A 26,291-nucleotide genomic window follows, 5' to 3' on the forward strand; every position below is an offset into this window, starting at 1 on the left:
TTAAATAGTCTGCCTTGCTGATTTTGATGTGATACTTTGCTGTTCTGGAATTAAGACTGACCCAAACTGGACTGGGATTCACAGTAGGAGTTTACAGAACTGCAAAATGTTTCTTCTGAAAACATGGAATATATTTGCTCTAACTTCTTAAATATCAGATACTTCTTGAAAATCCCCTTTTCCTTTATTGCCCCTTTTAAATCCAGGGTTGGTGTTCACCAACCTCCTTTGCTGTACATGAGGGCACCCTCCTGACTTAAAGAGAGGTGGAAAATGCTGCTTCCCTCTCCAGTTGTACGGAGATGAGTGGGTGGATGTACTCCTACTCATCCAGGTTTCCATATTCAGGCTGATGGAAGCTGTGGGGACTGAGTTAATGTGATTCCTACCCTCACGTCCTGTTGGGTAAAGAACAGCAGCTGCATGGACCATCCTTGGAGTCTTCAGACTCCATCACCTCTCTTCTCCCACTTTTTTTTCTTTATTTAGATCCTCAAATTGATTCATTCAGGAGCTTTCTGGGCTCGTTTGGGTGCTATCACCCCCAGACCCAGTTTGGGTGCGCTGTCACCCCCAGAAGAAATTACTAGCTCATAGAAATCATTACCTTTGAATATCAGGGAGCTTTGCAATTCGCTGCTTAGAAACAAAAAGGAGTAGTGACCAAAAAATATATTCCTCTTCATTCAAATTTGAAGTATAAATTGAATTTTGCCCCAGACCATACCCCTAACCATAGAGAAATAAATCCCTGGCTTGAGCAGAGCAAGCCACCTGCTGGGGCAGAGGAGTCTGGAGGGGGTTGCCTTGGTGCTGGAGGTAGCGATGCGGTGGCAGCACGGCTGCTCAGATGACAGCCCTTCATCAGCTGCTAATCCAGGCACTCCATATGAGTAATCTAAGAGCTTGAGTGGTGTTCTGCAGCAGGGATAGTCTTGCTCAGGCTGGCAGAGCTCAAAGAGAGGAACTCAAGTACAGCAATTTGCACCAGCTGTTAGGGTGAGGCAGGTCCTGGCGAGGATGCGGGTGTCGGTGGTGGTCTGCTTTGAAGTCTGGAGAGGTATAAATCAATACAAAAAGGACAAGACTGCTGCATAAAAGTGGCTTCTTCTCATGTGTCTCCCTCAAGAGGAGCAATTAAGTAGCTCCATAATGAGTAGCTTTAGCAGGGGTGTCAGGTCTGAAGGTGTGCACCCAGCAGCCCCCTCTTGCTGGAGCAGTGAGATGCTACTGCTCGTCTGCACAGCGGCAGCTGGCTGTGCAGGATCTGTTTCTCTCTCAGTCCCCGAGGTCGTATGACTTGGGTCTTTGAAGAACCGAAGTCAAAATAAAACTACATGCAATAGGCGTTGCTCATTTTCACTTTACTAACCAGCCAGCCCAATAGCGAAAATAACCCCGAGAGCTCACCCTCACATTTCCATGAAGATTTAATAATCCTCTAGTTTGGGGAAGGGACTCATTTTATTAAGATTTCATTTTGCACAATAAATCACTGCATATTTTCTGATATGCTACGAAGTATAATAATAAATAATTAAAACTAAACTACCCTTACTTGTCAAAATAAATAATTTATCATAGTTTGGGATATAGCATCGCTGAATTTTTTATTGTTTGATTCCCAGAATATTACCATTTTCAATCAGTGAAGTTAATGAAGCTCCAGTGTACTTTTCTGCATGTGCAACAGTTACAGTTGTATGAATGTATATTTTGTATAAATATTTATGATTAGCTCTTTTCTGTACCTTTTCAAGTTTATACCTTGCTCATAAGTGTTTATGGCAGTAAGTTGTAATATTTGGAATGACAAATTTATTCAAATGAATTATCCTGTTTCTATATTTTATCTAGCAACTTGGTGTCACCCAGTTGCGCATGAGAAACACTGAAATTTCTGTTAAAAACAGTCTCTGAGGTTTCTGTTAAAAACAATCATATCCATGGTGTGAAAACAGAAATATTTGGGAATGTTTCATTTAAGAAAAAGATGAGTCTCATTTTAATGTTTTAGTATTGAGTCTAAGTTTGTAGTTTCATGTCATTGATGTATCCACATCTGCTGACTTCGTACACTCAGTTCACATTATTTAGAAAAAAAGAGTCTTTGGACTTTGTATTTTTTAATCCTTAGGAGGAGGCAGACTTGGAAAAAAGTCTCAGATACAGGTATTCATAGATTTTGAGAGTAATAACAGAAAAAGAACATGAGTTATTTTTTCTGTACGCTGCATTGTGAAAGTTATAGAAAAATAATTAATGGTGTTCTTTTTTTTCGTTTGTGTCTGTGCCATGTTATCCCTTTGGAAAAGCAAAATGTTTCCATTGATTTTTCTTTCCGTATTCACAGTGCTGATCGTGTTCCCAGATTTCTTCTGCTTATTTTTTGGAGGGAAAAAAAGCAAAATACAGGAACTTCTGTTATCAATAAAACAAGACCAACTGCTCTTTCTAAAATACATAACCATTTTTTAAAGAATCTGGACTGAATCAGTAGCATGTATTCCAAAGAAATAGAATTTAAGTTCTATAGGGGAAAAGCTAATGATTTTTAACATTTTTTAATCAAACTATCATTACAATAAGTAATCAAACTATCTTTACAATAAGTAAAACAGCTGTAGAAGAAGAAACAAAATTGTTGTAGAAGTAGAAACAGTCTCACTAGGTCAGCTTTGCAAGAATCCTGTTCTCAAGGTGCTTTTTTTTAAATCTCTTTTTCATTGGTTATGGTGCCTTCCTATCTCTAACAAATCACATTGGAAAATGGTTTGCAAAGATATTCCCACTAAGTGAGATTGCTATAAAATATGTATGTTTTCAAGCAGCAGATGGAATAAATTCTCCTCTTTCACTTAGCAACACAAATGCAACAGAATATTGCAATTTGGTGGAATATTGGTGGAAGTACTGCACAGGGGAGTGATGCTCTGAACTGCCAGTGGTAGCAAAACTGGTGACAAGGCAGTCCTTTTTGTGTTCCCATGAAGATGGGTATTCATCTTGACACGATTCCTTCATCTGCACCAAGGCGGACACAGATAGTGCCAGAGTATTTGCTTTTTATTTCTGACTGCCTTTGCAATGAGCTAGAGCCTCTGCTGACGTGGTATGCCACAGCTCTCCTGAATTTGGTGAAGCTGTGCCATTTTATAGCAGGTGAGGTCATTCACTTCATTCTGTGATTTAATTTCACTGTCTGTAAAATGGGAATAATAACATTTACTTTATAAAGTGCGTGGAGATCCTTGCATGGAAAAGAACTGTATAAAGGCAAAATATGGTTAATATTATTTTCATACAAACACGGGAGTTTCCTGTAAATGCTTGGCTTTCAGTTGGGAATACATTTATCTGGCAGCCTTTCAATGTGGAAAGAAAAGCAGAATAGCCTGGAGAAAAGAATGAAGACAACCCAACCTCTTCTGTTTGTTGGTTGTTGTTTTGTCCTTTTTTTTTTTTTTCTTATTTAATTCTCCATTGCTGAAAAAAAAATAGGTGCCAGAGCCCTGGAGAGTCTTTCATGTCACAGATTTTCTGATAACCTTCCTGTTGTTTTGTGAAAGCTGGGGAGGTTTCAAGGTTTTGAAATAAATTTGTGTATCTCAAAAGTGAGAAAAAAATTTAAAGCACATTGAAACAGTGCCTTAAAAGATCTTGTACTCCAAGAAACATGGCTTTTGGGGTGGCTTGCAAGCAAGACAGCATGAACTTCAAGCACTTAAAACTGAGCACGATGATTACTGCCATAACTGGGCTCATTGATTTCAACAGATTTACTTGTGATAATATACACCCCTAGCCCACAGGAAGATTGTGCCACGTACAGCCCTGGATTTAGCATGTAATAAGAAAGCATAGTTTGCCTCACGGAATTTTAAGGGAAAGATTATACTTTTTGCTTGTAAGTATCTCATTTTCCTATTCACACCACTGGTCTTTGATCAAATTAACATTTTACTGTGAGTAGAAGAGCACTCAGTTCATGCTATTCATTATCTTGTCAAGAAACAATTAGAATAATTTAAACAGAATATATTGTGTAAGGCTTTTTATTTTTTTTAATTGGAAAGCACACGGCAACATTATGATCATGACCTACTGGCTTTACTGTGAAGAGTGTAATATTTACATACTATTTTAAGGAGAATGAATGTATTTTGAAATATTTTGTTACCAGGGAGGGAACTCTAGGCTTGAAAATGAGCAGTATAGAAATTAGGAGGAATTGCTTGACTGAGGTATCCAGAAAAACATCATTTTCTAGATAGTGTTGAATTTGAGTGGTCTTTATCAAGGCCAGGATTGTGACTGTTGTGGTCCTCAAGGTTTGTCTAGGCTCATCATAGATTATGAAGTGAGAAAGAGTGTTTTAGCACTGGATGATGAAACACAACTGTACTATGGAATACATATTTCTCAGCTAAAAGAGGATAGTTTCACACGAAGAGAAGGTTGTGTGAACTTTCCAGAAGCTCTGAGTTGTGCAAGATTGCTAGGTTTTAGCCATTTTCCATACTGGGCGTCTGTCTCTGGCTGCATACTCTTTTTTTTTTATTCAGGAAAAATTGTTCAACCATTTCTAAGGACAAGATTAGGAAAAAAAATCTAGTTTTTCCCACATGTTAGGAGTTGTTCTTGCTGTTTTGGTGAGGAGCCTGCTGTGCCCAGATTTAAGAGAAGGGGCTTGGCACTTGATGAGGGAGGGTTTGCCTTTTTCTCAGGGTTGTATCTTCTGTTGCTTCAAGTAGCGAGGGGAAAAAAAAAAAAAAAGAAGCCCCAATTTTGGCCAGTCTGTAAATGTCTGAAAAAAACAGAGTTCACACAAACTCAACGGAATCTGGTTTGAATTTGTGGGCTTTGATGTCCGTGCCTGTCCCGAGCATGCTGCTGCCTATAAGTGCGCCAGCCGGGTGAACATTAACCAGCCAGGTTTCATTTCTTTTCGGTGTAATGAGCCGATGCCATTTTGACGTGGGGCGCTGGGTGGGAAGGGGGACAGGAGCAATGTTGGGGTGAGAACGGGAGGACCACAAGGACCAGGAGGTGGAGAAGAAAGAGGCTGTGCTGGGGAGGTTGGAGCAAGAAGGCGCAGGGAGGAAGGAGAAGGACCAGGACAGGGCTGCTTCGAGGAAAGTTGGAGAAGAACCAGCGAGGGAAAGAGGAAGGAGGAGAACATCAGGGTAAGACAAGTGTTGGAAGTTTGTGTCCGTTCGTCAGGTTGCTCAATGCACAAGCTTGCTTTGGCCAGCTTGCAGCTAAAGGCACCATTAAGTTCTCAGAAGACCAAAATGCCACTTGATTTTAGAAGGGGACAAATGCCCGAAAGACTTTAGAAGGGGACAAAATGACAAGCAGAGAGGGGTGGGAGTCAAACAAGCAGGGTGAGGATTGCAGAACACAGGGTGCCTGTCCTGCCTGGTGGGCAGCAGCAATACTCAGGGGGTGAAAAATGGGGCAAAACTCAGGAGCCATGCAGCAAGGTCTGGAGGAGACAACGTCAGCACCACCACACCAAGCACATGGCTGGAAGTACACTGGGGTCTGGGGAACCCACGTAGCTCAAAATGAGGCTTTGTGACAGCACATTCATTAATGTTTCTGAAGCGCTTAGGTCCTGTAGTGGGGAAAAGCAGGGTAAAGCCCAGGAGGAAGCGATTAATTCTGCCTGCAGAGGGGGGTAGGATTAGTTTTCAGTAAATAAGCCACAGAGGTCACACGCTGAATGAGAACAAAACAAAATATTCATTCGCTGAGCAATATACATCCTGAGAGTCGTATGAAGTCGGAGGTCTCGTTGGAAAATAGAAATAGCATGGTAGTGGGGAGTTACCGATGCCTCGCAAAGCTGTGAGCACAGGGGAGACTGAACATGCAGCCAGTCTCGAGCTGGGCTTTTCAAAACTTCTAAGTGCTCCATTTTGAAACCATAGCATTCTTTTAATAGGTTTTTGTGTGTAATTTATAATTTATATTGCAATAGCACCCAAAAGTGCTTTCCAGACACTGAACACATCTATAATTCTGACTCTAAAGAGCTTAAGTTCTGGGGGGGGGGAGGAAACACAGAAAAATGGACCAGTATTTCCCAAACAGAATTGCCCAAAGTTTCCGTTGATGCATTTTTAACAATATGTAGTATGAAATCTTGTCTAATATTATTCACAGGATTACAACAGGTGTTCTGAATTGGCTGGGGAGGCTTTGCAGAAAGGGCAGCTGACAGCTTACTGTATATGCAGATGTAACATCTATTAGAAATATCCTCTGTGGTTTGCTTGCATGCAAGCTGAATAGATTCTCAAAACAATGCTGCTGTGAATAGAAGCCATCAGCAGAATTGCTTAAGGCTGCAAAACCCATTACTTATACAACAGTAGATGCAAGAGCCAGTACCACAGTGCAGTAACTTGTCCTGCTTTGCTGTAGTTGCTTAGCAGTTATTCGATCAATATATTCACGTCCATATCTAACGAAATGCAAGAAAATAAATTCTCAATCCATCTGGTTAGCTCAGATTTTAACCTAATCTTATCCAGCCGCATAAAAAGCATAAGCTTTCCCTTTTTCTGTCTTTCTTGTTAGTGCTGCTACCATTTTATTCATGCACACAATAGGTTGCATCCCATGCTCTGATTATTAGAGCCATGTTACTGTACTTTTTACAATTACATTTTAATTACAGCTGTAGAACCTATGCAAAATCATTTAATATAATGTTGTGAGCAAATAGCGCAGATGATGTACTTAGTATTTGATTGCTGTTAGTTTACTGATTGATTAAACATGCAGGCAGAGGCTCTGCTTTGACTAGTAAGTCAAAGACCATGCACATACAGAGGGATATGCAGGGTTTTATACTCACTATGCTTAAATGACTTTGGTTTTCAAAAGGATTAGCTGAAAAACAGAGGAGTCCAGCACACAGAAATATGACAGTTTTGGTGGTTTAAAAATAGAAGTGTGTTTTTTTTTATTTTTTTTCAGTAAAGGAAGGGACAGGACCCATTAGTGTAAAGGGCAAAAGCCAGCGAAGAGAAGTTCTGGCCTTGGCTGGGGGCAATTTGTGGGTTTGGAAGGTTGGTGATACGTCTTAGAAGTGGAGATAGCTGTGGGATTTTAGCTGTTTTCTGGTGAATGTGTGGTGTGATTTGCATGGAACAGCCCAGGTGGAAAGCAATGATTATTCAAGGAGGTAAGCAGAGTGTTTTGAAAAAAAGAGAGAAGAGACTGTCCAGAAGGAGTATATACTGTAAAAACAACCAGGTGTTGTTTCACTTGTCTTAACATAAGCTAATAGGCAGTTATGGAAAAGACTTTGCTATTTATTGCCTGAAGTTACTGATCCATCTGTCTCTACCCAAACTCTTGTACAGATAATCTTTCCTCATAATTCTGCATTTCTCCTTTCAGTTATTACTCAATATTTGTATGGCAATTTCATTTGGTAGCCAAGTCACAGGCATATTAGATACCGTGTAAATCCTCAACAATTCATAACTGATCTGTGCAAAATTGTCAGTTTAGGGTTAAATATTGTTGAATAAATAGACCTGCTGAAAGAACAGAATCTAACAATTCATGTTTTGGGAAATAATTACTGAAGAAAGACAGCCCTCAACATTGTATGTGTGTTAGAGAGAATGGTCAGAATATCTTTTAATTCAGCATTTACCCATGAGAATTGTTCCCATGAGGAACCTTGCAATAAAATCTGCTTGGTCTATGAGAATAGAAAGAAATTGAATAAAAAGACTCCATTTCCACTTGTATTTATTCAGTCTGGGAAATTCAGTGGGCCGCAGCATTAGTATCAGCAGGGGATTCCTTGCTCCTAGCGTTAAATTACTGTCATAATCGCTCAATTATTTCTTCCTTGTACTGTTTAAAATAAAAATCCATCACATTCTATGTTTTTTTCTAACATTTATTAGGTTGAGTGTTTAGGAAAATCAATTATATTCAGTCAGGCATGAATTGATGAATGTTCTTGTAATAATTGTCAGTTGTTAAACTGAATGTACTTTCTCTTTTCACCCCTTTTCATTTCCTTCAGAGGGCAGAGGTGGCTCAGAGAGAGGCAGAGACCTTAAGGGAGCAGCTCTCGTCAGCTAACAAATCTCTCCAACTCGCTACGCAGATCCAGAAGGCACCTGATGTGGTGAGAGAAAATATTTACTGACTCTTACAGGTTTCTGACATTCCTGCAGTACAGCTCTTTCAATTTATGCTCGCAGCTATAAAAATATCTGTTTGGAATAATATTTTAACTGAAATGGAATTGTGTTCCTTTGGGATTGCAGTTTTGTTAGACTTCTAAGGGGGTTGGTAGCTGCAAAAGACCATGAAAAGGACAGAAATCGTTCTGCTTCGTGGTGACCGGTATGATGACCTGCTGCTGCCAGACCCAACAGATAGCAGCAACTCTTAGAAATTATTTCATGTTTATAGGAGCTTCAGCAGAGGAAAAATAAAGCGGAAATGCTGTATAATAGAGTGTCCTGATGGGCCATTAACACACACATGCCTCAAGCCCAGAGCCTTAGACCAAGGGGCTTTAACCAGCTTTTTCCAAAGGGCATTAGTGGGTCTGGTTGCATGCCCATGTCTTGTGTTTTCTTATTCTTAGCATTATGGGCTGCCAGAGAAACTGGAAATGAAAGTCAGTATCACTCTGTTTTTTACCGAATATACCTAAACTGAAAAACACACACAGAAATCCAATAAAAGAAGCTAGAAAATTGAGAATATATCCTTTTTTTCTGAAGGCTGGGCTGACCCGGTGGGCACGGAGGACCAGCATGGGAGGGAGGGGATGGTCCCCTCTGCTCTGCCCTCCTGAGGCCCCCCAGGGAGTGTGGCCTCCAGGTGTGGGGCCCCCAGCACAAGAAGGATGTGGGGCTGTGAGAGCGGGCCCAGAGGAGGCCACGAGGATGGTCAGAGGGCTGGAGCACCTCGGCTGTGAAGGGAGGCTGAGGGAGCTAGGGCTGATCAGCCTGGAGAAGAGGAGGCTGCAGGGAGACCTCATTGCGGCCTTTCAGTACTTAAAGTTTTAAATTAAAATGGTTTTAAACAGTTCTAAACTGAAAGAGGGGAGATCTAGGTGGGATGTGAGGAGGCTGGAGCGGGTTGCCGTGGGTGCCCTGGGCCTGGAGGTGGCCGAGGCCAGGCCAGGTGGGGCCCTGGGCAGCCTGGGCTGGCAGCAGGGGTCGTGCCCATGGCAGGGGGTGGCATTGGGTGGGCTTTAAGGGCCCCCCCAACCCAAGCTGTTCAGCAATTCTGTGACTCCAGCTGGTCCTGGGTGAACAGGTATCACAGGTGAACAGGTATTCTGATTCTTGTTTGCCAAAGGAGAAATTGGATTTAAATGTAAAGGTGTGATTAAATGAAGCTTGGTCTACTTCTAAGCAACAAATTTAGCAAACAAATCGTGCTCCTTATGTTGGCTTTTCCTTGTGAGCCATATATATGCTTGACACTGGTATCAGAAAAATACATGGTTGCCTTTAAAATATATTTGGAGAGAATGAGTAACAAACTGTAAGTCCTCCGGGTATGTTTGGTCACCTATTAATATGACCCAGAATTTCCTTAAGGAAGTCAGAAGAGAGAAAAGCAGGCTGCAGAGCAGAAAATAAGAAGCCTGAATATCATTTGTAACTGTGAATTACCTGCCTCTTCCTATCTGGTGTCCTAGTCTTATCATTATTTTAACATTAGGTCTTTCTTGTATTTAATAGTACTTCTGCACTTCATTTATATTTAATATGACAACTACTGCAGGATGAAAATGATCATTATCTATCTTATTTCAGACTCTACGTTCTAGTCTCAATAGGCACAAGCAGCAGATGATTATACAACTTGTGATGTTTCATGCAAGCAAATTAGAGGTTTTTTCAAGTTAAAAGTATAATTCAGTGTAATAGGAGAGCGTTGTTAACTGCTGTTCGTACATGCAGCTTTCTGTGAGACACAATGGTATGTAGTCACTGAGAATCAAGCTAAGTGTTTAGCAGATATGGAAAAGGTATTTTGTTGTACCTGTATTTTCCAGAAAAGAGGGTATGGAGTATATTTCAATCTGCTGCACTGTCATCGTGAATTGTAAGGAAAGTGCCTGGGTGACAGCATTGGTGGGTTGAAGTCTCAGCTCTTTCCCCATAGGATCTTTGGCATAATGCTTAAAATCGTTGTTTCTCTCTTGGTAAATGGATTCGTTCCTACCTCACCGGTGTTTTGTGAGGAACAGCCATTAACCTTTCTAAGCTGCATTTTAGGCTTTTTAATGGAACATGCGTTCAGCATTGGGCTGCCTCGTGCTCCCTGGATCTGTACAGGGGTTTCCTTGTGTTCCTCGTGGAAGAGAGGTTCAGAGCTCTCCAATTATAACTATTGATCTCTTAACACAAGAGGTGACACAAGAGCTAGAGCAATCAGTCTGTGTTAACTTTTCTGAATAGATCTATCTTCTTTCCTTTTCTGCCCTTTCTTACTTCTTGTCCTACTGGAAAGTCAGTCTAGCAAGGATGTTTCAGTCTTGAGGACAGATTTTGCAGCCATGGGAAACTGGAAGAAGAAAGATTCTGGTATAGGGAAGGGAATTTTTAGAAGTGCAGACCATAGGCAGGATAACCTTGTCTTACAGGCATCACGTGTATCTTCATTCCCATGGAGAACTGGCTTCAGTTGCTAGCAATAACCTAATAGTGAATAATTTTCATGCAAAGAGCAACTTCATTGGAAATAGCAGTTTGGGGCATTTTTTTTTTTTGACAATTTCACTTGAAATGTGTGGCATACATATGAAGAGCCAAAGGCACATGTGTCTGCTGTTCTTGATTAAGAAATTCTGCTCCATTACTTCAGAATATTTTATCTGATTAGTATTTTGTTAGCACAGATTTTCATAGTTGTCAAAGCTCTTGGACTATTAATAATAAATAGATATAAATAGAGTACTTTGACTTTCACTACTGCATCTTTCCAGTACACTTACGAAATAGGGAGATTTATGTTCTGCATTTTACCAAAGAGCTGTCCCAGGGAGTAAAAGGGTCCATCTTCTGGATTCATGCAGTCACAGGAGTACTGTTCAGGAGTTGTTTCTGTCACTCATGCTGTTCCATCCCATGCTTGGTCTTTACCTAACTGCCCTGAATTCAAACTTGTTGTCTTTATTTATTTATGTGATCTAATTTTTTATTTTTTTTTCACATCAGGAGCAGGCCATCGAGGTGCTAACACGATCCAGCTTGGAAGTAGAATTGGCTGCAAAGGAGCGGGAAATTGCCCAGCTCGTAGAAGATGTCCAGAGACTACAGGGCAGCCTCACCAAGCTGCGGGAGAACTCCAGCAGCCAAATCTCACAGCTGGAGCAGCAGTTAACCGCCAAGAACAGCACGCTTAAAGTAAGGCTCAGTTCTGTGCTCAGCAGCTTTCGAAGGATATGGCTGACATACCGATATTGGGTTTTACTAATGTAAGCTTTCTGTGGTTCTCAGAGGCACCGTAAAAGCTATTTACTTCTCAGGATACTGTTGAATTCATGTTTCTGTGATGTTTTATTTCAAGTGATCACAGTTTTGTAGAAATTTAATTTGCCTTTTTCTAGTTCTCATTGTTTTGAAATTTGTTTTTGCAGAACAGGGAATTACCAATGGAATTAAAACCACTACCACCAAAAAAATTTACCATGGATAGGTAGTGAAATAGCTGAACTGAAAAATTAAAATGGCACAGAAAATCCTTCTTAAGTTTTAAAACTTAACTCCCATTCCAATTGTTGTTACTGCAGATTTGCCATGGCAGTTTATTGTGCTCTGGTTGAATTTACCTGCTACTCTCTTTGGCTCTCCTCCCATTGGAAAGGGGAAGTGTGTCATTTAGAGCATGAAAACAAGTGAAATTAAGACACAAAGAGAAGGCTTTTTAGGCTTAATAAGCATTTAAAATTTTTTTCCACTGTTGTTTGCTGCACAGTAATTCCCGTTTATAATTAGCAATCCAGTCCTATGCTCGTTTGTATACCAGTAGCACTGCACTAAAACTAGAAGAGCAGAAACATCTAACAGTTTTGTGAGTGACCTCTTTACCTTTTGCTTCAGCAGCTTTACTTTCTTTGTTGCTCTATCCCACACAATTTTGATCTATCAGTAAGCATGAGAAATGTTTCCTGACATCTGTTATGAATCAGTTTCTTCTAACTCCTGTCTCTTTCATTGTTCTACCATCTCTGAGCTGCAAATTGTAAACAAGATAAATTTATCTGTTCCATTAAAGACTTCATAGTTTTGTAGGTTTTATAGTCTGAGAGTTTTTTGAAAGCAGGAGGCTGATAGTACCCACTTAGCTCTAACTGTGGCGTGGGTAGCTTTCCACTATCAGAATGATTTAATGCTCAATTGAAACTTTACAAATTGTTCTAATTCTGACATTATTTAGAGGTTACTAGTTTTGCTCTGGTGTAGTATAATTTATGTGGAGGGAAATACCTGCTAGGGGTGAAAGTTGAAGTGTTGCATTCGGTACAGTTTCTACATGTTTTAAGACAGCTTTGCAGAATTTCTGTGAAAATTCAGTAGAGCAAAGGAAGTCTGGGTTCCTGTATCGATGGTATCAGTCTCTGCCCATCTGTCACCATGTGGGCACACTCTTAATGGGGGAGGAAGGAGCTGGTCTGGTAGTGAGGGACAGATTTTGCTGACTACACCCATGTTATGGGGCTTTTTTATTTTTTCATAAAGCCTGATAGAAAATATCTTGAGTCCTTGCACTTGACAGATTTGCTTGGAATAAAGCATGTTCCTGTTGAGGTCAGTATCAATTTAGCCATTAACTTCAAAGGGAATGGGAACATAGAAATGACAGAGCAAGTCTTTGATTTCCATTTCAGTAATCTCCTTCCATTTTCTCATAGGCTTGCCCAGCTAATGCTCTGTATTTAGGTTCCTGTTGATCGTGTCTGATGCAGTGACTCTATTGATAAAGGTTTAGTCATATCAACCCTCTTTAACCTTATTTGTTGCACTAAAAAATATTTTAAATGTACATTTTTTTCCCCCAAAGCGCTAGGAAAGCCTGTGTTTGAGATCTGTTGTACAAAGAACCAAATCTCAGTGGTGATGTGTTGATCTTATGTTTGATTATAGAGGAATTGCTTCTAAAATAGCGAAGACTGTAATGGTTGCCTCCACAACAAATGAATCACAGTTTCACAAATTGAAGCAATGTTCTCAGACTGTATCTTGGGGGAATTCTTTAATACCCTATGACTTAATGAAACAATACAGAAATTCTTCCAAAATTATTGCTTCTTCATCTTCATCTGATCTAATAATCAAAATATGTCCTCTAGTAACAAGACTTTTCTAACTGTAATTATGTTAACCCTTTGTTGCTGGGAGTTAGAGCTTCCCTGCTATCCAGTTAAATTAGAGCAGTGCTAGTTAGCAGAGATGCACCGAATAACTTTGGCTAATTGAATATGGCTGTTTTTGTTTATCACTCAGACAAAACTAAGACATTAGTCTAATGCTTTTTTAAATGTTTTAAGTCCATTAAATAGAGTCCATGCTGTTTCACCTAAGATACTTTAGTTGATAATACAGAAATGATTATTTATTTTTTTAAAGTACAGTAAGGGGGGGGCCAGTACATGCATGCTCTAACATGGGTTCATTCATACAACAAATGCAAGACAATTCCTTAACAATTCCTAATACTTACACATTCAGTGTGCAGAAGTGCCACCGGTATATTCTTTTTGTCCTCTGGCTCGCTGCATTTTGGTGGGTTGGAGGGAGGATGTTAGGATGTATTTTGTCTGAATTAACCAGGTTGATATTTAGTGCAAGATATTAGTTCCTCCAGATTGTCTCACAGCTTGAACCTTTGTTATCCTATGTTCTATGCATTTTAGAGGGTTCTTCAAGACCATTACCATACTAATACATTTTAGAGCAGGCATTGACTGGGAAAATGCCAAGTGTCTAAATGGACTCTGTACATAGAGGCATTGCATTCTTGGGTGTTGGTTAGTATTGTTTAGTGAAAGTATACATCAAGGTGCTGATTTTCCATGGTAACAATCTCTGTATGAGGTACTTGGGGAGTGATGGATGTATATGTGTTTTTTATACAATTCAAAGTAAAATATTGCTGGTTGCCAGACCGCTATAACAGCATAAAAGTGGTCTTAGACCCTGAGAGTCCAAAACAGCTTAGTTCTATAAATATATTTTTTAAAAATAAATAAATAAATAAATACATTTTTTAAAGGGTGTTTTATGCCTAAAATTGCCTGAAAAAGTTACTGGGTATGACATAGAATTACAGATAGACAGAATTACATTTAATCGAGGTAGCTTTAAAATGAAAATCATTAGTTTTTCTGTATTTCATGTCAGTTTATACAAAAGGGTTTTTTCTTAACATATCCTTGTACAAGTAATTTACTTAATAACTCAGGATATTGTTTGTTCTATATTCACTTGAGTATTTTTTATACTGAGGCTAGCGTAAATAGCCAGTTATCCCTGCTGTAGACCCCAAATATGATGTCTCAGGAGTCCGAGATTTAAGGGAGAGACGAATTGTAGAGCATCTTTGCTTTAAACTGTAGAGCAGCAAAAAGTGGTTAGAAGTGACCAGCACAGTGACACGGCCAGGGATAGCTGAAAGATGTCGTGTGGCATTCAGGAGAGTCCTGCCATTGCCTGCATCGAGTCGAAAAGCTGTGAATCGTGGTGCTGAATCACCTCACCTGTACTAAGGGCTCTCTGGCTCACTGGCTCCATTTAAAGGCTCCCTCTCCACTCTCAGTGAGCCTGACTTGGTCCATAAAACCTCCTGTCTGGGTTCCTTGTTTTAGTACCTGGGTTTTGTGCATCAAGCTGTAGCTTGAGAAGCTGCTTGAACTTGCAGCGTGTTGTAGCTGACACTGCAGAAGGCTTGGAACTAAGTAAAGTGACATCTTGGGCCCTGAAGAAATGGCTAAAACTTGCACTCTGTTTTGCCAGGTGAAGAAATTTGCTTTAGCTCCAATACACGTGTTTTTTAAACACAATCAGATTGACTGCAGGTTACCAATGGCTAAGGATTCTAGGACACAAGACCTCTTCAGGGGCTCTTCATTTCATAAGTATCAGGGTGCAAATTCCACACTTAACAGCCATTTCTGCCTTCCTGCAACGAGCAGTGGTGGGGATTTGTTGGAGCTGCTTTTTGAGCAGCTGCCAGAGCAGCAGCTTCTTGTATCCATTAGATAGCTTAGAGATGGGCAGTATTTACACCCTGGGTCACCTGGGAAGACAGCGTGGTTAAGGGGTTCCCCCTTCTCATTGTGCTGTCCCAGCCCTGTTGTTCATATACCCATGTCTGCACTGCTGCAGGACTTTGTGGGGCTGCATTTTAAATGAGTTTGCAAAAAATGCTCCAAGTTTGCATTAGCCCTTTCCTGCCACCTTCCTGCATTCAGACGAGCAGCCCAGGAGCAGTGTAGGATCTCCTTGAATTCCCATCTCCAGGCAGCCTCTCCCAGTCGTAAAGCCCTATTCTTTTTCATGTCATTCATTCCTTTCCTTTTCAAAGCAGATGCTTTTTCACTGAGGGTGGTACATCCTTGTGTTATTTATGAGACTTTGGGGATTCTGTGCCAATTTTACCACCAGAAATTCAGTGAAGCAGAACTTAGCCTGAACTTTTCCATGGAAGCTGCAAGGCAGTGAATTCTGTTCTTTCTTTGCTTAGTTCAGGCATGCCTGTGCTAAGCTAAGAAATCATTAGTGAGAAATGAACGTGGCTTCTGCAAGCAACATAACCGGCATCAATTATGTATCACTATGTTTTAGGCCTCCTGAAGCATTTATCCTGTAGTGATGAGCACTGTTGTTGGGAGCAGGGGCTTTGGGGTAAGGTCTAAATGTGTGGCGTTGCGTTCTGGATTGTGTTAGGAGGTTTGTTGCAGCGTTTGTGGCATCTTCACACTGAAGAGAAGCCATTGAGACCACCCCGGCTGAGGCAGACCTGAGCAAAAAGACCTGCCGAGTTGGTCTCAATGCTTCATCTCCGGTGTGTAATCATATTAGTTACTGCAATAAGTAATGCTTGTAAAATGACTTGGTACAACTGTTTTGTTTGGGCATGAAGCATTGTAGAAGTCTTACAAGCCTAAGGCATTCCAGTCAACAGCAGCTTCTTCAGTCTTCTTTTCATGTGGATGAGGTTATCGGGAACTGTCATGTTAGGAATACAGTACGTGCCAAAGCATCCTGCTTGTTTACTCGATTTATTAGTTTTGTAAAAATTTCAACTGCCCCATTTTTAATACCTTCTTCACCGATCCCTTTATTGAATGTATGACAGTGACATTACAAACAGCCAAATTGGGACCTACTGATTACCTACCGTAATGCTTGGCACTCTGTAAACAAAGGAGGAGTGAGGTATAATTGTGTTTACGTTGAATTGGTTTATAGTTTGTTTCCTAATATATGTAAATTAGGTATGAGTCATTAACCCTCACTTGTGCACTGCTGTATATATGGAATAATTTAAAGATGATTTTGAAAACCTGCAGGAAAAATCTAAATAACTAAATCCATGTTCTTTCTTTTAAAGCAACTGGAAGAAAAACTGAAAGGACAGGCTGATTATGAAGAGGTTAAGAAAGAATTAAAGTAAGTGTTAAATGCTCATATAATTATTTCACAAATTAGTTTAACGATGCTTGTTAAATAAAGCCACAAATCTGTGTTCTTGGAACAATAAAGAATTTAGTCAAAACCACAAAGACAGGGAAATAGGCAATATTGGCTGAAATTGCATCCAGGACCAGTGCAACTGCTGTATTCCTTTTTTGTTGTAGCAGAGTATCACAACACCAAATAATACAAATGTCCATGAAGAAAAGACTCTGAGATTGTTATCCATCAAGGGTAAAAAGTTGGAAAATCTGTGGTATTTTCGGTGGACCACTCTTCAAAAATCCCCAGCCAACATTTTAATGTAGTCTGGACCAAGAATTTAATGCAAGGCCTTTGGCCATAATACCTTTTCTCTGCTTCTGCCAGCCAGCATTCAGCACTTACCATTTTAATGCTGTGCTTGTTTCACTGTATATTTTTGCTAATATACTGCGGTTTTAAACTAAAGCCACAAACAGCCTCTTCCTATTTCAAGGGTATTTTTTAAGAGACTTAAAAGAGCCTCATTTTAAACTATAACAAGATAAGCTGTCAGGTTCAGAAGAGAAGGTTCTTGACTAGAAATATGTTTAGTGTCAAGGTTTAAATAACTGCAAGGAACTCCATCTCTTCTTTCATCACTCCAGCATTTCTGTGTGTATTTTAAGAAGATTGAAAAAATGTTACCTTGTTTAATGAGGTATTTCAAATGAGGCTGGAGTCATGTGCTTTTGTTTACACATCCCTGGAGAATATGGAAAGCAGGTTTGGTTTCGCAAGCCCGGTGACTGTCCAGACCCTGGTGCTATTGTATTCAAACCCTGCTGGCTGCACCACTGATTCATTGCCAGCTGCAGTACACACTGATGTAGGTGTGCAGTTAAAGTAAAGTAAAATGAGTTGTCCATTTTTTTGGTCACTGTGACTGGTCTCAAAAAAGCTTCATTTTAGTGATATGCCTAAATATGTCCATGTTCTCTCCTGAGTCAAGTAAATGCAGCTTCAGATTTCAGCCAGTTAATGCGCTCTGGTATAAATTAGTGAATATGAGTTAATCCACAATCTTCACATTTGCTACATGTTCTTAAATGTGAATGTACAGAAACAGCAAGTATGTCAGACATCTCACCACTTCAGCACTTTTTGGTGCTGTCAAATGCAGCCCTGTACCCAGGAAGAAGAGCAGAATTCATCCCCTGTTCTCTTGGACTTCTGTTTATTACTGGAACTAAAAAAAAAAAAAATCCTGGATCTATGAAAATTCAGATGCTTTTGTTCTAGCTTTTAAATCCCTTGATTTGTGGGTAACATCTCTTACTGAGCGGCATGTATTCAGAGGGAGAGCTGGCTGGTTTGTAGGTGACCTGGGGTTCATACACCATCTTGCTGGATGGGGCTGGAGGTTAAGGCCCTCCACAAGAGCCCGGAGGAAAACATGTTACAAAAACTAATGATCTGAAGTAAAACTACAAAAAGCCTATCGCTTTAAATCTATTAACCCATACACTGAATCCTACTGTGCCCTGAAACACTGACAAAAATGATCTGTTCATAACACACATGTGCACCAAAAAAAATAAATTTAAAAAAGTCTTATCAGTAAAGAAGAAAGAGAATACATTTCTGAATCCTGAAATTCTGGGCACTGATTTCTGTTTTCCTTAATCCCTCCAGAGAAGTTAGAGGTATTCTAGAGTGAGGGATCTCAAACATCAGACAAATTCTAACCTTGGAGGAACTTAACTGGGTCCACATCAAGATCTGGGGTGGAAGAACTCTTTGTGCTCTGCATTGGCTTTTGTGCCAAGTGGCTTTTAAATCTATTTTTGGTATCTGAGAGCTCTGTGTGTCCTTTCGGTTCCCTCTTGAGTAACACAAGTGCTAGCCCTCCTGCCTTTGCAGTTGAGATCATAAAAACAGAAAGTTGAACTGTCCCAATACACTTTTTGCTTTAGAGTAAGATCTTTCAAGTTGTCTTAGATGTGCAGATTCAAGTGACAAGATCGTTCTTTTAAAAAGCAGATAACTGATCTTGACGAGCAGCAGCCTGAGTTGAGATCTCATGGGCAAAGATATTCCCAGAATCCAAAGGAGAAACATTTTGCTTCCTCATATTCCTAAGAAAATACCTTTCATGAGACATTTGGAGAATCATTTTTGACATGTTTAAGTTTTACACGATTTGAAAAAACGAACCCGTTGTACTGAATATCCCTCCAAGGGCAATTCAAGATACCATCAACCTGGTTTTTAATATATTTTGGCTTCTAAGAGAAGGAAATTACCTGTGAAATTGCTAGTAAGCTATTTCAGGTAGCAAAGAAGCCACTTCAAACAGGCAGAGGTCACTAAGTTTCCAGCCGAGGTTTGAATACGCATGCCTGGCTCAATGAAAAACGCAGCTGCTGCAAGGTTCAGGATCCTCTCTGGTCCCAGCTGGCAGTGAGTGCTGGGAACTGAAATCAGCCAGTAGAGCAGCCCCTGCAAGTGGTTGGGCACAATAGGAACAGGGCGTTAAAGCCCACCTGTTGGTGCTGAGAGCCCACTGCACGCACTAAATACGTCCAGGCTTACTTTGCACTCCAGACTGGTTCCAGTCTGGTGCAGAGGTCGGAGTGCATCATGCACACTCCTCTGGGAGCGTGCAGCTTCTGGTTTGCTTTCGCCCAGAAGGGAACACGGTTGGGGTGCTCCAGGACTGCTCGGCATGGCCAGCCAAAGCGCGGTAAGTGGGGAGCACTGGGAGATGTGCAGTGTGAGCATGCTGCTGATGTGGACTGAAATGATAGAAACAACAGCAGTTTCCCATGGAAAGCTTGCCATACGATGAATTACAGCTATGAGCTTATGTATTTCTTTAATTCAGATGGGTCTCCTTATTTGACCCATGTGAGGACATAACATTGCTACTTGTTGACCTCTCAGAGGCCACACTCTGCAGAGTCTGTGGGAGGAGGAAAATACGTGCTTACCCATGCCTGGGGTTTTCCCGGATGGGTCTCCGTATATTTTCTTCCCCAGCTTTGTAGCATCCTGGTAGACAGAACTGTGCCTCTGCAGAGGTGTCCCAAGAAACACTTACTTTCAGCAGGGATTAGCAACCTGAGTAAACATGTCTGTAATGTCAATATAATGTCAGGAGCTGTAACAGCTTGAGCCATTAGTGCAAAGTCTCTCTCCTTGACTGGCATGACTCTCTCAATGGCAGGAAAGAGGCACTTTTGCACATAGGTGAGCTGTTGTGCCCATGTAAAGCAGGGTCTCAACAGCATTGCTTTCTGTGCATGTATGTTACATGGATGTAGCCCTACGGTGATTTTTGCTGGCAAGGAGTATCACCCAATGATGCTGTATCATGAAGCTGATGGCCAGAATTTTGTCATTTTAATAATTATTATATTTGCAAGAGTGCCTGTCAGAATTACTGCTGTAATCAGCGAGTAATGCACAGAGGCAAAATATACAAGGTTTCTGCCTCAGACTTTTTCTTTCTCGGATTTGCTGTGAGTTTGTGTGATCCTGAGTACATCGCTGAGACTCCTGATTGCCTGAGTGTCGCTTGATGGGACGTCTCATTCTGGATTAATACACAGACAGATTTATAGTGGTGCTGGAAGCCACATGGTCAGAGGCTATTAATTAATGAGTGCTGGTGCCTGGCTGACTCCTAGGGGCATCCAGAACTAGTTCATACATGCTTTTTTTTACATACTGGCTTTCTGTTTTGCTTTTGACTCAGTTTCCACATTCGTTACATGATCAAACATATTCTCTCTGCCTCACGAAGTTCCCGGTGCTTTATATATGAAAAATGCTGTATAAACACTATCTGTATCTGTTTATGTATTTTTGTCCAACAAATGAATGTCGTCGTTGTACATTGAGAAGCTGAAGTCATTTATTGCTTCAGTCTGAGGAACTTCACACCCTGCCTGCAGCAGGCCTACTTAAAAAAATTTATAAGACAAAGCACAGGAATAACTTTGTATTCTTGTAAGATTCTCATTTACAAGGCAACACTAACAGAAAGACTTTGAAGGGAGATGTACTTTGACTGCTCGGTATTTATGTAAAATATTGACAATAAGACTATCAGATTCTTCTCTTAATGTACTTATAAATATTTGGATCTTTCGTGTGTCTTAAGAAATATTGTGCCATTGTGCCTTCCCTTTGCTATAGAGCTAGGAGGTTATTAAAATGAAAAACTGCCTTTTAGCCTGTAGTGTCTTGGTTGGGAAGATTATTTGCGCATATTTTCCTTGATATGTGAGCTGGTGTATATTATATAAAGTGCTGTAACTCTGGCGGTGATTCCCTTGTTTTGTTGCTTTGCTGCAACTTTTTCATTCCCTTCAAGCTTCACAGATAAATTAATATTGTTTCTGACAGCTTAAAATGTTATATCCTTATTAACCTTTAAATTTATGCTTTAAACTGGCCTTGTGGGATTGCATATGGAATGATTTAGATGACGCTTGAGAAAATTTTCTTATCCAATAACTAGTTTGAATAGTTATTCTGTATTCATTATCAGCTTGTGTTCCTGCAAGGAAGGTTGCTACCAGTTGTACTGTTGCTGGAGATTAGGAAATGATAATGTTAATGCTCATTAGTGGAGTTGTTACGAAAAGAAGAAATAGAAAATAATTTCTTTTCTGCCTTCCACAGTATATTGAAATCCATGGAGTTTGCACCATCTGAAAGCTCTGGTGCGCAGGTACTGAATCTACTTTTGTTTTCTTAATTATTTCAGCAGTTCAGTGTATTAACAAAAATTTCTCTTACAACTTGTTCATTTCTTGTTGATGTTGAGACATATCGGCTGATCATTGCTTTCCTGATCTTATGTAAAAATCTGAAGTGAACATTTTTTGCCTGCTAATTTCCTTTAAGTGGTCAAGGACAAAGAATGACGTTTCAGCTGATGCTGCAGTGGATAACTGTAATGTTATGAAGTTGAGTCTTTTAAAGATATGAGTTGATATACAGCTAACCTGAAATGTGCATGCGTCTTGTAGTGACCAAGGTTTTTAGCGTTTTTAAATCTTTGTCGGCCTTGAAAGTAATGTTTACAAAAGAAAACAAGCCTTTGAGTATTGAGAAAGCAGGAAAAACCTCTACTCATCCAGCAAGTTAATCTTACTGAAGTTTGAAGGTTTTGAATTAAATTCCTGCTTCTGAAATCTGAAATGAATATCAATATACTGGGATTAATTCTCAATATGCTTTTTAATGATCAAGGGTCGGATGTTTAGTGGAAAGCAGATGGCAGGTTTCTGTGACTAATTTTATTTCTGAACAAACTGTCGATGCTGAAACACGGCATTTCAAGGAAATGCTTAAGTTGGGTCAGTTGACCTAGAAGAAATAATATCACTTTAACTCCTATTGTAATCAGATTAGAAGTCTACAGCTCTTAAATGGTGAAAGCATGCCAGTACCATTTTAAAGTAAGTAGGATTAAGAAATTGTTCCATTACACATTTCAAAATAATGCAGAATTGATGAGTGATTTACACTGAAAATGAAACAGTGCATCTTTACTGTAGCTCATGCAGGAGCACTGAGTGAGTCCTGCAGATATATGCATGGTGAATTCCCTAGCTGTGTACATAGCAGAGATGAGCACTTGTTCTCTTCTGAAACCCTTTTTTAGTGCCTGAGTGAGACTCTTAATTCTTTTAGAAACAAACCTCCCACTTTGATTTTCTTTAGGATTCATCTAAACCGCTGGAGGTGCTGCTGCTGGAGAAGAACCGCTCCTTGCAGTCCGAGAATGCCACGCTGCGTATCACTAATAGTGACCTGAGTGGTAGGTTGACACGATTTTCAGCTCTTCTGGTTTGTTTGCTGTCTTGTGAAGGGAGGGAGGGGTGAATGAGAGATGAGAGTGTGAGGTAATGCATGGCAGGGAGATTAACAGGCAACAAGAATGCTGAAGAGTGTTTGATTTCTGCAGTTTTATAGGCTGGATAGTAAAATAAAACTTGGAGACCTTGGAGACTCTTTAAAGGTTAGGGAAGAGAGGCATTACAAGATGTACCAAGTGGTAGCGTTTGAGGCTGTCTTCTGTTTTGGGAACAAATTCATCCGTGGCACCAGAAGTCTCTTCCCCCACGCACAATGTTATGCAAAATGTTTGCATGCAGAACACAATAATCTTCCTGTCTGATACACTTAGATATATTACCAGCAGGTCAGCTTGGAAAAACAAAATACTTTCTTTTTAAGTGAAGTGTGTTTGCCGTTTAGCTTTCCTAATGTGGGCTTTTTACATTTTGTGTGCACATTTTTTAAATGGCAAGTCATGGAATTTCCAGATATTTGAATGCTTATGGTTTTTGCAGCTGGAAGAAAGTTAAAAGTTGCCACTGGCACTGGGATTACTGAATTCTGAAGCGTTTTATGACTTAAACTGAGTGATCTTGGTGCATCCACCTAATGGTGATTCCTTTATTCAAATTGGTTTGTTCCAAAATGTAAATGTTTGCTGCATTTGGGTTCAGTCAGGTCCAATGAGTAATGTCTTGAATGCGAGACATCAAAGGGACTTGCTGTCTGTAACTGCCTTTATTTTAAATGTATAACTGCACTTCATGTAATTGTTCTAGTTTTAATGTTTGTAAGGGGGATTCTCCAGGCTGCAACATACAAGAAAGGTGCAAACATGAAATGCATGTTGTTTGTTTTGGGGGCCTTGTTTGGCTTATTGAAATTTGAATTATGAAAAAAAAAATATGAAAACGAACCAAAACCAAAACAAAAACAAAAATCCCACCGCCACTTCATTGGCCCTTGTAAATCTGCACTTTTTCCCTTTGCGGGGCAAACTTTGCATTTTTTATCTTGGTTTTTCCCTCTTTAATCCCCCATAATGCATTATGTTTGACCTTCCTTGTAGGGTCAGCCAGGAGAAAAGGGAAAGACCAGCCTGAGAGTCAGCGTCCTGCAACCTTGCCGGCCTCCCCTCCTTCTCAGTTGCTCCGCAACGCGGGGGAGCAGGCTTCCAATACTAATGGTACACACCAGTTCTCACCAACGGGTTTAAGTCAAGACTTTTTCAGCTCATCCCTGGCAAGCCCCAGCTTACCCCTGGCCTCCACAGGAAAATTTGCACTAAACTCTCTCCTCCAGCGACAGCTAATGCAGTCCTTCTACTCCAAGGCAATGCAGGAAGCAGGAAGCACAAGCATGATTTTTTCAACAGGTCCTTACAGCACAAACTCCATCTCTTCCCAAAGTCCATTACAACAAAGTCCGGATGTAAATGGCATGGCCCCGTCTCCCAGCCAGTCAGAAAGTGCTGGGAGCATCTCCGAAGGCGAGGAGATAGACACAGCCGAAATTGCACGTCAGGTGAAAGAGCAGTTGATCAAGCACAATATTGGACAGCGGATATTTGGACATTATGTGTTGGGACTGTCGCAAGGGTCTGTGAGTGAGATACTAGCCCGGCCAAAGCCATGGAATAAACTGACTGTGAGAGGCAAGGAGCCATTTCATAAGATGAAGCAGTTCCTCTCGGACGAGCAGAACATCTTGGCTCTTCGCAGCATCCAGGGTAGACAAAGAGGTAAGCACTCGCCAGCCGAGGGTCTTGCCACGTTTTCCTATTAGTTACAAGTGTAAAATATTGAAAGTTTCCATGTTTGAGGCTGTTTGTGTGTTGATGCTGTCTTCACCTCAATCAGACAAAAGGTGCAGAAAGTAGACCTTTCTAACACTGCTTTTCAGCACTCGTGCAGGTTAGTATCTTTGCTGATGCTGTAGTTAGCCACTGGCTTGTACTTGTCAGCCAAGGAACAGGGATGTTTACACCCCTTACTTCAAAACACTGAGTAAAAAGGGTCAGTAGCTGCTATGGGTATCAGCCATCAGAAATACTTGGCGATTTTTATTTGGGGTTGTTTATTGAGACCACATTTTTGTTGTGTCTTGTGTGATTTTTTCCCCAAAGTGTTTTGACAAAGTATCGCAGGTGATACGTGAGATGACTAATTAAAAACCAGTCCTAATTTAAAGCAGCTTTGCATATTTAGGGTCGTGATTTTAAGAAATAACATATGCATTTCGTTTTGATTCATCTTAAATGAAGACTGAGATTTACATTTAGAGAAGCTGAAAAGTAAGTTGTTTACAGTCTAGAAATATTGGAAAGGACAGGCAGGATTTGTCTAGATTTTGTTTAATTGAAAGTGAACACTGTTAGATTTATAATCTGTTCTTCCTTTTGATGATTGTACTTGAGGGGATTATCTGCCCATCTTTAACCTCTTCATTTTTGGTATCTCTAGACATTTATTTATATCTGTCTAATCTCCTTTCCGAACGTAGCTGTAATCTTTATTAACAAATCAGCCAGCCTTGCTTCTTCCAAAGTAGCCAGCTCCTCCAGCGCTCAGACAAAGACTCGAGGGTTTGAGGAACGCTTGAACCCTCGTCTCTAGAGACAGGCTGCTATCTTCTCATGTCACACAGCCCATGATGTCAGAGCAACCATCCCCTGATTGTTTTGTTCTTACCAAACTTGTTTTTCAACAGAGAATCCAGGCCAGAACCTGAACAGACTATTTCAGGAAGTACCGAAACGAAGAAATGGGTCTGAAGGTACGTCACAGGCAGGTGTTTTTCTTTGCAGTCAATACATAGGAAGTGGAGTGTGCTTTAGCTGTGTGTTTCCTTAAAACTGTGCAGTTTGATTCTGGCCTGGAATCTGATAGAAAAACAGACAGTAAGTATAAAACAAACCATGGGTTAGACCAACACTTTGCTTTTTCTAATTCTGCTGCTGCTGTACTAACTTAACCCTGTTTGGATACTTTTTCCACTCCTATCCTCAGTAGATATGCAGATAAAGAGAATTAAGTGATAGAAGTGGCTTTATAAAGTCATCACATCTACTGAAATGCTCTCTTTGCTGTTACTATGATTTTAGAGCGAGAAAGCTGCACAATTACGTGTAATCCAATATCAGTTGCATACTGCTTCTGCTCTAGATTTTACTTTTCTCCTCATGGGGCTTATGTTGACAAATACACTTTAATAAGCTGTTAAATTAGTATGATGCTTTCTGCAGTATGGTGTATGGAAAAGACTGAACAAAGAGATAAGGGAACATCAGATCAATAAGTTACCATTAAACAGGAACTGTGAACATTTTAGTTGCAGAATTTTTCTTTTAGCAAAAACAAAAACAGCTACCCCAGAACTCTGTAGTTACTTTGATTCCAGTCAGAAATTACACAGCTCACTTACAAATGATAATCTCTTAATGAGCAATGCGATAGCTTTCACAGTCACAGGAATTTTCCCTCTGTTCTCTCCCCTTAGTGTTTAAAACAAAAACCAACGAAAAAAAAAAACACAAACAAGTAATAGTTCTTAGCTGGAGAGTACGTCAAATCGTATCAGTCCTTAAATGATTGTTTCTCTTAATGCATAAAACTTTAGAAAGGCAAAAAATATTTTTGACTTCCTGCATCTAGTCGTTTTTTTAATCTGTTTGGGGCTGAATGTGTACTCATCCTAGTTTGCCTAGTAGCTGATGCAATTTTTAAGGATGACTTCTGGTCTTAAATTTTTATCTTTGTTCCTTTCCCC

General features: G+C 40.2%; 1 protein-coding gene across 8 annotated transcripts in view; it reads left to right on the forward strand.

Annotated features, from left to right (window-relative positions):
- CUX1 (cut like homeobox 1) overlaps window positions 1-26,291 on the forward strand; it is a 268,491-nt gene that overhangs the window by 174,822 nt on the left and 67,378 nt on the right. For 3 of the 8 annotated variants that reach the window (XM_082776235.1, XM_082776236.1, XM_082776238.1), the window contains exons 10-16: window positions 8,060-8,164; window positions 11,226-11,414; window positions 16,624-16,682; window positions 21,360-21,408; window positions 22,407-22,503; window positions 23,899-24,264; window positions 25,233-25,298. In XM_082776235.1, the coding sequence (XP_082632361.1) occupies window positions 8,060-8,164; window positions 11,226-11,414; window positions 16,624-16,682; window positions 21,360-21,408; window positions 22,407-22,503; window positions 23,899-24,264; window positions 25,233-25,298 (931 nt within the window). Of the gene's footprint in view, window positions 1-8,059; window positions 8,165-11,225; window positions 11,415-16,623; window positions 16,683-21,359; window positions 21,409-22,406; window positions 22,504-23,592; window positions 24,265-25,232; window positions 25,299-26,291 lie in introns of all 8 variants that reach the window. The other 5 variants (XM_082776233.1, XM_082776234.1, XM_082776237.1 and 2 more) reach the window with 3 other exon arrangements.

The sequence above is a fragment of the Aythya marila genome (genome assembly GCF_965140915.1).
Source record: "Aythya marila genome assembly, chromosome: 20".
NCBI classification, from domain to species: Eukaryota; Metazoa; Chordata; class Aves; order Anseriformes; family Anatidae; genus Aythya; species Aythya marila.